General features: G+C 40.0%; 1 protein-coding gene across 2 annotated transcripts in view; it reads right to left on the reverse strand.

Annotated features, from left to right (window-relative positions):
* The window catches only part of HPS3 (HPS3 biogenesis of lysosomal organelles complex 2 subunit 1), a 219,599-nt gene that overhangs the window by 166,729 nt on the left and 37,214 nt on the right, over positions 1 to 15,656 (reverse strand). For both annotated transcript variants that reach the window (XM_069213380.1, XM_069213381.1), the window contains exon 2: positions 1,824 to 2,309. In XM_069213380.1, the coding sequence (XP_069069481.1) occupies positions 1,824 to 2,309 (486 nt within the window). The remainder of the gene's footprint in view (positions 1 to 1,823; positions 2,310 to 15,656) is intronic.

Raw genomic sequence — 15,656 nt, forward strand, 5'->3', positions numbered from 1 at the left:
TGGACTAGGAGTGGGTAGGAAACCTGGCATGAGTACAAAGCCGTACACTTATGACTGTAAGCTATGTGTGAGTGAAAAAGGTTATTTATTCTAGATTTGGTCCACAGTTATGGGTCGATCTAACACCTCTCCCCCACATATGTCCCCCCTGTTACTACATTGTTTACACCCACATGCCTATACCTCCAAACAAAAAAAAGGGAAGGGAATTGGTACTTTGGGGTTTTTATCTGGGGTTAATGAGCAGGTTCACCACAGAATATGCATTTCCTACACTGTTTAACACAATGTGGAGACACTTTTGTTAATATTGGGGGTAATGCACATAGGCCACTCTGCACTTTACACAACACCCACTTATGCCCACTAGTGTTCACCATTCCAAGTTGCACCAATGTCAATCCATGCTAGTGGACAGGAAACTGCACTCTGTGTTGTGGCTTTCATCCACACAATGGGAACAGGAGAGAACAAACAGCTACAAGTTGTTAAGCAAATATTACATAGACCATCAAAAAATAATTCTTTATCATGTCCCAGAAAATTGATTGCTGATCATGGGATTACAATACCGAAGTAGGCTTTACAAAAATCATGTAAAAAGATTGGGTACACATTTATGAACAGGCAGAAAGTCTTCTATATATCAAGTAATCTTGTTATTTGCTGCTTCTAATGAGATTCTCAACAATATATGACTATCTTTTAGGAAAGGGTGGGAAGGGAAAATAAAATAAAGTGGATACTTTGCAAAATGTTAATTGCCCATGTCAAACTGCATACCTTGATTATTTGACCTACATGTAAAACCTTTAGGTTTTATGCCAGCTTTGGGGGGAAACTATGCTGAAAACATCATTGTTTGCACTTGTTGTTTTAAAGCTTTCTCCAAGCACAGGCTCCTCAGTCACCCTACAAGGGAGTCAGTCGAGCTTGTTACACCTTGAAAAAACAGGAAAATGTGTTGAGTGCAGTTTCGGAACTACCTGATAAACCCCACAATGATCAGTGCAATTTATTTAAAAATGTTGATGTTTGATGCAGAATTTAGGTCTATTTTTTTTAAATCCTTGCGGGAGAACCCCCCATCCAAATACCCAAGCAGAGGGTGAGACCTGCTTGCACCAATCAATATAGTTTGGAGAAACTTGTTACATCTCACAAGTGGTCACTTTTTATTTCAATCTCGCTTCAGATGTGTTGAATTTGTGCACAGTGATATCAAAATGGCATATTAAACAGAGGACATCATACAGGGCTTCTGCTTAAAGGAGATGAATATGGAAGAAAATACAGAATTGATGGCATGGCATGAAGAAGTTATCGAACTCTGAAGAATATACATAAACGTATACAGCAGAATACGTAGTTTGTATTTATCATGCATGCCTTTAGAATGCAGTCTAAACAACAAACGTCGTTACTACTCAAGTCGTGTCAACAACGTGCCTTAGGGAAGCAAAGGACGTGGGAATAGTATAAATTACTATTCCAAGTCCAGTCTGCGCAACAGTAGGGAATGTGTTGGACTTAAAATCCAACACCAGTCCAACAATGTATTCCATAAAGCAAGTCGTTGTAAAGACTTGTGTGTTTCAGGAGTGAGTGGTAAAGGCGCATTTCAATGTTGAGACTGCATTCTAAAGGTGCTGTGTGAGTCCCGCTGGGTGGGAAAGCAGTTTCCCGAATAAGTGTGACAGCTAAAACAGAAAGGTTGCACAACATCACTTGTATTTATTTGTAGTATCTAGTTAAAACCACTAAATAAATGGATTGACAGGTTGGACTAGATAGTATTAAGTAAGGCAAGCCTTAAAATGTACCTTCAGCCTGCTGTCCTCTTGTGTTGCTGACTGTGTGCACTTCAGTGTTACTTATTTCTTCTGGTCCTTGCAAAATTTGAAAAATGGCAACTTCAAATTCTGACACAAAAGATACATATCCACCACAATAAGCAACCTGTAGTGGGGTAACAGAAGTGTGCAAAATGAGGGAGCGTTCAAAATCCAACACCTCCAAGTTATGACCAGCCATCAGATGCTTCAAGGTGAATAACACCAGCTTATTTCTGCAACCAACAAGAAGATCTCCTTGAACAGGACAACAAGAGATGCATAGCGGAGGTTCAGACAGAGGCAGTTCTACAATTTCCATCTGGTCTTTAGAGGCTCCGCTGTAAGGAGCTTCAAGCTTAAGTCCCAACATTCGGACACTAACCCGCGAGTTGCCAGTGGATTTACATCTCCAGTTCATATATGATCTTAGAGTAGCAACCTTGTTCTTCTCCTCGATTGTCACCAGGTAGTCCCCTAGGAGGCAAATATGGAAAGAAAAGTTCAAAACATTAAATATTGCAGAATGTAAATAAGCAGCTGAACATTTGTATACACAATTTTTTCCTTTTAGCTTAGGAGTACCCTTGAAACAAATAAAGGTTGGTTCGTATTACAGTATTGAAAGAGATGATGTAGCAATCTAATCTCAACAGTGGCCCTTGACATCACATGTGATGGAGGCAGATAAGAGGGAGGGCTGGGTCACCTTGCCTCAGAGTTGCTGAGTGCTGCAAACCTAAAGGTTTATTTCTCCAGACCTCAAAACATTCTGAAGAAAATGCTCTGGTGAGGTCAGCAGGGGAGGGTTTAAGAGGTGTAGGCTGGAGGACTGCATAGAAGGTACGCGTTTGCCTCTGGAATTTCCCTGTTAGCGTAAGCACTTATTGAATAATCCACTGCCAATAAGTCTCATTCTTGCCCTCATATGGCCAGCTCTGCAGTGAGAGATGATCCCGTTTTAATTTTTCCATCTGCTGTGGAAATCAAGAGTGTAATCTGCTGATTGTGTTGGAGGATTCATTGAAGGCCTGATCATGAGTTGGGTGGAGAAGAATCCCCCCAGGATCCTGTCTTGCTCGATTCCAAGCAAGACCCTATACAAATTCGCACTACTGTCTTCCTTTGGGTTTCCATACACAGAATCCTCCTACTGAAAGAAATAACCTGTAACAAAGATATGAGCTGAGCTGGAAAACAAAATGTGGGAACGGACTGGGTAAATCCAGGTCTTGCATATTATTGCCTGTTTCGACTAGAAAAAAAACTTTGGCTAGTTCAGTGCAGGGAGTTAATTATATATAATCTGGAATCAGCAATTCTGGCCCATGTCATTTTTATCTCCTACACCAGACTACTAGTAATCCAGCTTTAAGTGGACTAATTAATGTTACCAAGTTCACATCACCTAAAAATGTATGTTTGTGCAGAAATGGTCTAATCACCCAAGTATTTATTAATTCAGGCTTGTTTAGCAACAATGCAACGTTTTATGACCAAATCAAATAGACCTTTCACGTAGACAGAGGCCCAAAACTATAACACATTTAGATAATGTGAGCTCTGTGCTTTCATTACAATATCTTAGGTGCAGTCTCCATTACATGCATGTGAGATAAATCAATAGAATGAATCATGCTCATCCAGTCAGCCCTTTTTCATATCCAACGTGGCACAGAGGCTACATCTTGCTTTACCCGAGAGGTCTTACCTTGCATTCCATCATGTTAAGTTCCTCATAGAGAAGATGCAAACGCTTTGTGCAAGCAGGCAGGCATGCTCTCACAAATAAACACATCAACTCACTGGAGGTTGAAGTTAGAATAAAATTGTAGTATTATTTGATTGGCGAAAAAATGTTAAGGGGTGGTGTGAAAAGACAATGCGGGCAGAAATTCAGTAAGAGAAAAATAAAATGCCTTCATAGGTGGGGGTGAGCTATGAATGTCTATGTACTTGTTACAATGACTTGCATTAGCTGCTTAAAGTCTCACAATCTGAATTGTTTTAGAGTGAATGACATACCTAAGCACATAGGCACACCTACAGTTGGGGTACAAGTTGGCCGTTTTCTTGGATGAAAGGAGTCCCCACACTAATTTTGGAGAGGGAGGGGTGTCCTCCTTAACACTATATCGACAGAGGAGAGGAGTGGGAACGGGCAGCGGCTTAGAGGTCTTCCTCTTATTATGAAATGAAACTCATGACATCACCTTGCTTGTGCCCTAATGCCAATGTATGTACTTAAAATGAGCCAATATCTCTTTATCTTTCAGAGTGACTAATGAGGTGTTTATGAAGACAGTACGACATTGATAAATCGATTTTGGGTATTGGGCTTGAACTCCACATATATGGTAGTCTGGACTTTGGGGATCGGTATTATCATCCACTGGCAAGCCTGGAGGTGTCTTATGGCACTTTCCACAGACGTTTGGGCATCTTTAATGGATATAACGTTAGATGACACTGGGCCATTTGGTGATGAGGCTGATTCCCTGCTGAAAACATTTAAGACCCAACTGGCAACAGCATGATTCTGGGTCTGGCTTTTCCTGTGCACCAATTTCAGCAGCAGTATTAGACATTTCAAGGTTTCTTGAAGGACTGCACCCTCTGCCAATTGTTACAGCCAGTATAATTGCCTATGTAAAATTTGAAGTCCTACAGAGGCATAGCAGGGCTGATAGGTAGATGACAAAAGCAGCAGGAATCTCCATCCTCCTCTCCCAGGGCTGAAAAGATGCCTCTTTAGTTTATTCAAAGGTAACCACGAGTGTCCAGTGGGACTGACTAGTGTCACTAGCTTACAGAACTTTTACTTTCATATGCCGGTCCTGCAATCCCTCTGGAAAAACCTGTATTTTGTGAAGAGTTCCTCTTACTATCAAGGGCGGAAGAGCAGCTAAGTCCATTATGGTACTCATTCGTCTAGTTCCCCTAGGTCTGCGGCACATGGTGGCACAACAGTGGAACTTGTGCCTGCAGGGGGCTCAATTGGGACAAGTTCTACATTTCCTTTGAGGCATCTTGGAATTTACAGTGGTCGATAACTGATGCTAATATGACATGCAGCAGGCTGCTATGCTTTTTCTTTCCAATGGTCACTGAGGTACAGGATGCATCGTTCCTCGGCTTACAACCTTTCTTAGACAATATGAAAATGTGAGTCTCTGATCCCCATCAGCTTCAGACTTTGTAAGTTCATACTCCACATAAAATATTCTCCCTTGATAAGTTATTTCTTGAGACATGTGCCCCCTTCCTTCCAAATTTGGGGCCCCTCCTTTTTTATTGGGGCAGTAGATTGAGCTTCCTATATTCGCTTCTCCAATATATCCATCCATGGAGGAGGAGATATTATGCTAGTTGGACCCGTTATATGTATTTAGCATCTATATTGATAGGACTGAGGAACACCACACAGAGTTCAGAAGAGACCCTTACCTAAATGAATAGTCCTCTCCATAAAGCTGTGTTATGTCCTGGTCACAAAGGATCCTTCAAAGGGCTTTAGGACTCATTCCACAGAGAGGAGGAAGAATAAACTTCCCAGCTCACAATGTTTTGTGTTGGACATCAGCCATGCCATTATGTGGGGAACTGTTGCTTTCACTAGGCATTACTGTATCAATTTTCAGGTCCACAGGACAGACCTATTTACCTGTTCAGACCTGCAGGTGTAATTCCACTGGTCAGGCTCACTTTCCTTTGAGAGGACTGCTTTGGTACAGATTCTAATTGTGAACAGTCTGCTAGTAGAAATATCCATCCACAGAAGGATGTACTTATCTTCTCTAGTCCTCTTTCTTAAAGATACCATTCCTTCCCACAGATTACTTACTATCTGTTGCCTCCCCGTTCAGTAGATTTGACTATTGAGAGCTGGTAAGGTTCCAAGTCAGATCGGCTCACTGCCAATTATCGCATTGATTAGTTAGTGGTATGTCTGCCTCTGAGGGCATGGAAAAAAAGAGGAGAACTCATGTCAACACAAAGATGTATCCTCTATATGCAGCTATGTCTTCATGTCCAGGGTGGGACTGCATTGCAGTTGCAGCCGAGGGCACCAGCTACTGCACAGAGCTAATCAAGTATTCCAGGTCCAGTCTGGCACTTTGGAGGATTTTCAAATACAAGTCAACTGTGACATCTTCAGCTCACCTTAACCAACACCTTTTTATATTTATATTCTCGACTTTTTGTTTATATTTCTTTTGTGCGAGCCTTGGCTAAGCCCGACTGATCAGTGGTTGGTGAATATCATATAGCTGTGCACTGCTGGGTGTGGGAATGGTGTTTTGTTTCTGGTTGAATAACTTTTTTGGTGTCTAAATGACCGCAGGTGCTTATTTTGTGATAAACAATCAAGTACTCTTTTATGATTCCTTGGTATTGTTGGATTTTACTGATATTTTTCATGATGTTTTATATTCAAGTGACCAACCTTTTATTCTCATTAGTGTTTTTAACTCCCCGATCCATGTCAGGCACACCGTCTTTCTTAGGGGTTTAACACCTCCTTTACATTCCTGGGTAGACCATGCCGAGCACTGCTGAGGTATGAGAAGAGCTGTTTATGCTATTGTCTAGAGTACTTGCTGATGATAAGATGAGAAACCAGTTATGGAAGACATATTACATGAAGAATTCTCAGCCCTGCTCCCAATGAACACAAGAAAAGTGGAGCAACCAAGGAAGACACTATTCTCATGCCAGAAAGGTGCAGAACCTGGAAGGCTTCAAAAGGTGAGGGTTCTGCTGGCAGATGGAGTATTTGTCCAAAACAACAATAACGAAAGGTGCATTACTAATTTCTCCTATGCAAGCTAAAAGCTTCTTAGACAATGGAATTTGGGGCCTAGTTAACACAAAAAGTATTTGTTCTGTGCTGTGTTAAGGAGTCGGCTCTATGAGAAATCACTGCTGAGCCAGACTGGTATGTTGTATGCACAACTGGGCTAAGAGCTAAAACAAGTTCTAGAAAATGCTTTAATGCCAGACAGAAAGTGTGTGTAGGCAGCAATTAGACTGAGCAAGTCCAAACCTTTACTTTGGGTATTATTTTTCTTAGTAGAAAGAGGTAGTGGTGTGAAGGGGGACTTTGAAGAACTTACTTGAACTACTTATTTGAAAAACCAGGCTGTCCGATCCACTTTCCAATTTAATATATTTGGGCTTCAAAACCATATTTTTACAGGCAGTTGTGAAAAGAAAACTGGAGGAATATTTACATTTTCCAGGGTCCAGGAGAGGTAAGCCAGAGTAAGATTTCCTTTTGGTAACAAATCATGTAAGTGCCCATGAAATTCTTGTGGGCACTGCCCTCAAGGCTACTTTCAGGGTTTGAGAGCTGAGAAATCTTCAACCCTGAAAGTATTGATGGCCCAGTCACAAAGGCCATCAAGCCAATAGTTTTTTATGACCCATATGGGCATTCTAGCCCTGTGAGTCCAAATGTGAGAACCCAGCACAGGTCACAGGTGCAATGTACTTAAGCTCCTCCGACCATTGTTGCATATCCTGCCAAAGGAAACACATACCATTGAATCAAGAGCCAGAATAAAGAAATCAATGTAGTTATACATTCACAAAATAGTGAGTGTCTGCCTTTTTTAAGAGAAAGAAGTAGTGGTAGTATCTCATCCCATCATACTACAGTTTGACCGCTGGAAGACCTTATAAATAACTTTATTATTAATTATAATAAGAAATGAATCCTCCTGGAAAGCAATGGATTTTAAGTACATGAACTACAGATTGAAAACTACGGTAGCTCCGTCTCAAACAAACCCTCCTTCAGGTGTCATAAATACCTCACCAACAATGCAATTCTGAACAATAACAATAACAATAAATGCAAAAGGCTTGGTTTGGTCTAGTCTGTGATCATACCCAGTTATGTAGAACCTGCTGAAACCTAAAACTGAAAGTAAAAGAAAACAAACACCAGTTTACCTAAAGATCAAAGGTCAAATCTCACAACAAACAAAATGAAACAAACACGAAGTTTAACCAACAATTGCAGCATGCTGTCCCAGGTTTCTTTTCAATGTAAGCGTAACCTGGGAGCCAATGTACTCAATACTGGTCTCAATTTGCAAACCAAGCTATACACTAACGCTACAAATCCAATTTGGACTGTGCCATAATCCAACCTACCTCATGAATATTAAAGAGGTAGATAACAAACTGCAATGTACTCCAATTGGTGGCCTTCACAGGGATGGTGATCTCCTTGGTTCAGCAGACCATCCTCATTGTTATCCCCTTTCAAAAAAGTATTTTTTTCTCGATGCAGCCCATTTTCCTTAGAGGAAATATGCATGCATTTTAAACAAGAGTTTCTTTTTTAAGAATTTGTTTAAAAGTTGGCAGTGGACTTATGGACCACTGGCCACTCTAAAACAAACATTTTATGTGCATTCACTTTGCTAATTTTTCAATATTTTTCTACTCTATTTTAGCAGCAAAACACTGACATATCGCAGACTGATTCAGTATTTGGAAGAGATGCCTACAACGTGCTTCTCCCAAATACGGAACCGGTGTTCACTGGCAATCCCATTTTAGGAGTCAGTAAAACATTAAGGACTCCTAGAATGGGTTATGAACATTGGAAAATCCATTTCCACAGTTGCAAACACCGATTGACAGAGTTGGTCAACACAAAAATTGATACTACTTCCGGCCCCAGTATAGTCCAAAAAAGGAAATACAGCCAGCATACACACTAAGCTGTACATTATGTTCCAGCAAATGCAGAGCTGACATATTTTGAGTGCTGAATAAACTTTCAATTTCAGCTACAGAAAGGCAAACTTGGCCAAGCCATAACCGTGTTTAAGACCCAGGAGACTCTAATCTGTGGACAGAGTATTTTTGGCCGCCAACCCAGGTTTCAGATTGAGTTCAATAAGTCACTTTAACTCCAGCTAAACCTAGGCTGTTCAATTTCTCCCAAGGAAGATCTTGGATGAGTATTCAAAACAGGTCTATCATTGATGTTTTTTAATTTGACTGATTCAAGCATTTATGGTATCATATCAGTTGCAAAGCACTCTTTTCTAAGGATCATCTGATCTGAGGGCAAGATGTTGTCTCTGTCCACCGAAGTTGTAATGTTATTCATGAAATGTTTCAAAAACACCTTGCCCTGGATCTAGAAAAACAATAGGTGCAATTAGATAGATCAGTTCTGTCCACAATCTATGAATCTGGATGGAAGTGCTCTCCCCCTGGTGAAGAGCAAGATTTGAATTACCTGAGAAAAGAGTTTTGCACGGTCCAAAACTCAGTGCCGACTTACTATGGCGTTGTACATCCAATGGTGCTTGGGTGCTTTAGATGTATTGAATGCCAAAAATCACACTTTCTAACATATCGAAGTCTCAACCTCATTAACAATGCCCCAAACCAAGTCAACCAAGTAAATGGTAGAATATAGTTAGAAACATTCTTTCGCTGACTAAAGCTGCATCAGTACTTGATCAACAAGTTTGGTAGAACTGTGCTATAAGCATCCAGAGACGCTCTGTATATTTTCTTCTAATTTTGGTCATCAGGTCTATCCATTCTTGCTATGCTTCTGATGTTTTCTGTGCTTGATGAGCTTCTTGTGCACTCTTTGGAGATGCTCAATCTGAGATTTCCCCTCCAGTTCTTTTTTAAATATGTTTGGCTTTCTTAAGCTCCTCGTGAGACTGCACAAATTGAGGGCTATGACGGGTTAGTCCTCTTCGCTAGGCACTGTAGCACTCCGGGAATCCTGCTAGAGAGTGAAGTGACCAAGCTCTCAATAAGAGAATTACAGTAGTCATAATTTTAATAATAAGACTAACCCTCATGGGTGCCTCAACCAGACTAGACAAATTCTATTTCCTGCCAAGAATGGATTTAAGACATTATAATCCAGTTTCATACCAATGACTGTCCCCTGCTAATAAAGTCCATCTTGTAATATCATCAGTAGTACTCACCCACTTCATCTCAAAGTGACAGGTTGAATTTTTGGGCATTGTGACTGCGCTCAAGTCATTCAACACAACAAAAAAGCTGAAGAAAGTATACATATTAAAAAATATGATGTGGCCAAAACTCAGACGGATATGCTTAGTAGGTAATTTGTGCTTGACAGTGATTGGTGTTCTTACTATTAAGTAAGTACATATTATAGCCTTCAAACATCTCCAGTAGTTGCTGCCCCTGCTCATTCTTTTTAGAGGTTGGAAAAAGGCTTTTGAAATTGTAAAGGTCATATCTACAACCTCAGCATTTCCCCCCCCACCTCCTTCCGGGCTATAACCAATACCCACTATAATCCACTTGCATAAGGTTTGCAAGAATGATAATTATATGGACACACTGGTTTCCTCATATACACTTTTTCATTAAAAATATTGTTAAAGAGATGATATGGTTCCCTATTAGGATCAAGTACTAACCCAAATTATGGAAAACTGTACCAGCATCATAATATTTATGTAATTATTCAACAATAAGTATATAAGAACAACGATAAAAAGAAACATCATATCATATACTAATATCCATATATATATATCAAAGAACATTCATAACATATGCCCACCATCATGAAACAAGTTACATTAAAAGCGAAAAAAGAAAAAAAAAGATTCCAAAACGTAATTACATTATGGCTGCGCAGAGCACTTTTTATAAAACCTCCAAAAGAGTGACACACAGCCCGCTCAAACATCATGCGAAGAAAATAAAACATCAGTCTATTGTTGAAACCCATAAGCTTTTTGAATTTGTAATAAATAACTTCACTGAAAAAGGCTCTTAATAGCAAAAAAAGGTAAAGTGCTCTAACATTTACAAAGAATAGTTGTCACACAGGCAAACTAATATACTTTTGGGGCCATACTGGCCTGCTGGGAAGTAAAGGGAACTGCGAATAGAACGTAGCTCAAACGTGGTTAGAAGGGATCGTTCCTATACATTCCTCACCAGGGAGAGATAGAACTCAGGCTAGTAGCTGGCTTTAATGACTAGGTACCCTCTTATAGCTGGTTTAGTTAGTTCCCTTTACTCCCTAGTAGTAGAGGCATATCTCATAAATGATTCCTTGACCTTAATGCGCTCACCCCTACTTAACTTATAAAGAGGAGCGAAACCGATCGACCTGCCCATCACCTCAGTAGTACTCTTTAAATATCCCAACCAGGGAATCTTAAGGCTATTATCCCAGCCGAGGGAATCTAAGATCACCTCACGATTAGGAGGCGTATGCAGGATGCTCCAAACCGACATCCATAGCAGAAGCGGAGCGAGTTTTATTTGGTCTACCACGTAAAGTAGGCTCAGTTCCTCGTGAAGAAAGATGTGGATTTCTACGGCCAAGGCCGGGTAGTCTTCTACAAAAGCAGTTCTCCTCCGGATGGAGCTTCAAGCAGTCCTGATAGCCCCATAAAGCTGCCCTATAGGTCAAGACTGGTAGCTACTTAAGTCTATAGACCTCCAGCAGAGGCAGTATAAGCTTGCTTCCCATTCTAGCTGCCAGTCCAAATAAAACCCCAAATAATTGATTAAAACACAAATGGTTTACCAGACATGGTTACAAGTTATTCCAAGAATCAAAGGTAACCCCTACATAGGAAAAAAGAAAAAAAACGCTAACCTGCGCTATGTTTTTCCCCTTTTTAGAAATTGGCCTGATCTTGCAGTTTTGATTACCTAAAACCATGTAATCGGTCTTAGCAATGTTCATTTCCAAATGTAGATTGTCCATAAAACAAAAAACAACAAAAGCACCAATAAGCCCCTAAGACCATTTGGGGTTCGGGAAAGGAGTAGCGCATCATCAGCACAGAGTAAGCTAGGGATAAAGGTTGATTTTACCTTAGGCATGTCCTTAACCTGTTATACTAAAAACTAATTTAGGCCATTAATATGTAAAAGAAATAAAATAGGGAGTAGAATACAGCCCTTGCAAACTCCCCCGGACAGGTCAAAGAGGTCTGTATTCCCCCTCGGTTCTGTTTCTCTGACAATAGAACAACAGATCTGAGTAATAAGAAAACAAACTATTCTAAGATGGCCGCCATGTTCGCGATGTTTGTAGCGGGCCCTTTTCTCTTTCAACTATAAAGAATATTCTAAATTGTGGGTTTGAAATTGAGGGTCGGCATTGGCTAAATTGCCAACCAGATTTAAGAAGACATCCGTGTTCTCTTCAACGTACACAACTTCGTTGTTATTGCAACGAGGAAACACGGGACGCGGATTGTTATTATGCGGACGTTACGAGGACACAGGTTAGTTTCGGAGGCGGTACGGCTAGTCTAGGACAACGCGCATAATTTTAAGGCTTGTTTTGGGGGTGCCCCATGGACTTTTATTACTCATTGGCTACAGAGTTATGTGGGACATTCCTGTTTATACTACCATGGACAAGACGTATTCTTTTGGATATGTTTTTCTGATTTTATTACACCCATTTGATATTGAGTCAGTTTTGAATATTCTCTCTCATATCACCGACCTTATTTAATATCGGCAATACATTTTTTTATCTGATTTCTATTTGTGGCCTGATATTGTCATGGCCAAGCACTTTGAGCAACATATAGAGGTTAGTTTTATTTGCGACGTGATGTATCTATATGGAGTTAAATTGCACTTTGTAGGGAACCAGGTTCCATGTTATCGTGACGGTTTAGGTATTTTGTTTAGATTGGATTACTGTTCCTCTGATAAGAAGGATATGACAAATAAAGGCCATAACATGGCCTGTATCAGCTACTAATATGTGCACACATGTTCTTTCCATTTTTTCGTAGGACCAACTATAAGCTGATGAACTAAAATTATATTATCAAAAAAATGGAAATCAGTTGCAGTTCTTTTGTATAATGAACAAACTTAGTGCGGACAATACCAAGGTTAGTGTGGTACCAGACTTTGAATATAGGTAACACATATGGTCTACATTTGGACAGTTGATGATCGGATCTCTTCCCCTGTTTTTCTGGTATTTAGAGATTTGGATATCATTTGGAGATACAAGTGGTAAATGGAGAGATCAAGGTACATTCCCTTCAATTAAAATTCTTTTTGCGGGTTACATAGGTCTCTCTTTCATACTTAAAAATAGTGACTCACCTTCACATTCATATTGAACTTTATCCCTATCACTCATACTCACTACATTACTTATGTATTAATCTCAAAGACGAATTTGGGATGTAGGTTCTCTGTGGCACGTTTTCTATTTCGAACACACTCTTGGTGCAAGTTGACTAACTGTGATCCTTTCTTTAGTCTTTGGAGTTGTTTTTTAGATTTTGTAATTTTTAAACTATTAATGTAATGTTTTTGAAGTATGATTTATCAGCCTTGAAGAAGTCCAATGTGTGGACGAAACACGTGTCGGCTGATGTTACATGTGGATTCGACAAATATCATCCGGTCTTTTGACTCAAAGTTCATTTCTGTGTTCGATATTGGACTTTTATTGCATCTATTTACATTATGTCTTTTATGGTTGTTAGTTTTCTACTGTGGGGGTTTAGTGTTGTATGTTATTTATCATTGTCAACAATTTTGAAATAAATATTTTCATTATATAAAACTATGAGAACCTACATTGTTTGAGGTTAATAACAACATATGAATGTATATGGATTGTGGACAGTTTATCACAGTTTACTAATTATATAGTCATTTTTGACTTTTTGACTATCAATACTTTAGGAAAAAGAAAGAAAGAAAAAATGTGTTGTGCTCCGCTAGTACATTTTGTTTGGTTCTGTTTCTTAACAAGGCACTGACCCCGTATTGCATAGTGTGAAGAAAATAAACCAAAGGTAAGGGTAGACCAATGTTAATTAAGATACTCCACAATGTAAAACGATTAACTTGGTCAAATGCACTACTGAGTTCCATAAAAGCTAAATAAAAAAGGCCATTCTTTGAAATCATGTATTTCCTTATAATAGGGAGCAAGTGTAAACACTGTACCAGGATCTCCAGGCTTGTCCAAAAAACATATTCAGCAGCACATTGAGAACCATTCTGCTCAACCCAGTCCTCAATTTTGTGCAATATAACTCGCCCTACGATCTTAACCACGGAATCCAAGAGCGAGACCGGACTGTAGCAATGAAGGTCATGTCCATTCCCTTTCTTAAAAACAGGCACAATGGTGAGTGTGCCAAGAGTTGGGGATACCAGAGGAAGCTGCAGCGTTTAAACATTGGTGATTACAGGAGCCCACAGTTGAATATTCTCCTTGTAAATATCCATGGGCACCCAGTCTGTGCCCAGTGCCTTATTTGAGGGGGTAGCCAATACTGCAGCAGAAACTTCACCCAACCCAAACCCAATTTCTAGTGGGAACTGTGGTCCCCTTTCTGCTTCACCTACCATGGGGCTACCCCCATATGAATAGATCAGTTTAAAAAAATCTCCAATGGGAACTGTGGTACCCTTTTTTGCTTCACCAACCATGGGGATACCCCCATATGAATAGACCAGTTTAAAATGCTCTAACCATTTATCTGGGGTAATGTTAGATCCCTTCTGACGCTGGGATGAAAACTTCATGTCATCGAGAATGAAAACTTCCTGTCATTTGCAGTATCCTAAAACCCCTTTGTGTCCCTTACTTTACATTCAAGAACTAAACGTTCCCAAGTTTCATCTATTACTGCTAATTTTCTATTTTTAATTGATTTTAGACTGACCTTGCCTCCGCAATATGCTGCTGGTTCCTAGGCTTAGCAGTTAGCGCTGATTAGTGATTGAATTTTTTTTCAAACTAGCTAATTTAGGGGCCCCTTTAGTCCTTGAGTGACATGATATGAGGTGTCTGATAGCTGAACTTAGAGCCCTAAATGTGTCTAAGAAGTCGTAAGGCAGGGGGTTAAGAGTTAACAAGTGATTTTCATATAAATCATAATTAGACTCAACAACTGAGATCAGCAAAGTGGGAATCTGAGCAGCTCTCCAACTTACCTTTAACCCCCTATCCTTCTGGGACAGACCAGTTACGCCAGGGGAGATGGAAGGTTGTGTAAGGGGGAGCTCAAGAGGATTATGGTAGCTGAAGCTATTCTCAATCACCCCACCCGAATTGACCAATGAAAACAGGGTCCTTGAGATAAAGATATAATTGATGACTGTACCATTACCCCAACCAACAAAGGAAGGGGACCAGTTGTGGAGGTCTCTCAAAGTTGCCACGATGTTAGACAAGTAAAAATAACATAGAGCGTTATATATATTCAAACCTCAGCAACCAGATGCTTGGGTACATAAGATGTTATCAACTTTCAAGAAAGGATAATAGACAGTAAAATTAAAACCACGCTTAGCATTAAAATTGTCCCTATCTACACATAAAAGTTATTGGAAAGGCTTCAGGACCTTAAGTTAAGAACCAATAATGCCTTGACAAAGTGTCAATATGCCATCCTATGTAAAATACTGGTGTTATATCCTAGATCCGGGTGGGAGCGCGAGAAGGCGAGTGTTGGAATGTCTGTGTTGTGTGTGCGCGAGGAGAGGAATGAGAGTTGGAGCGTGAGGAGAATGTGTGAAGGAGGGCGGACGACGGTTGCAGAGAGAGGCGGAGGTCGGGATGTTTTCTAGACAGAAGAAGTGAAACTCAATGAATAAATAACTCGAGGCATCTTTGAAGGCGTGTTTTGGTTTCAATCTCGCCCCGATATTACAACTGGATTATAAAAATTAACATGAAAAAAAGTTAAACTTATTAGGTGAAGTGATCCACAAAAGTTTGATTTCATCATGGATGCATACAATTGGTATTCTGAACAGAATAGTTAAGCCTCCCTG

This window comes from Pleurodeles waltl, chromosome 11, assembly GCF_031143425.1.
Source record: "Pleurodeles waltl isolate 20211129_DDA chromosome 11, aPleWal1.hap1.20221129, whole genome shotgun sequence".
Classification (NCBI taxonomy): domain Eukaryota; kingdom Metazoa; phylum Chordata; class Amphibia; order Caudata; family Salamandridae; genus Pleurodeles; species Pleurodeles waltl.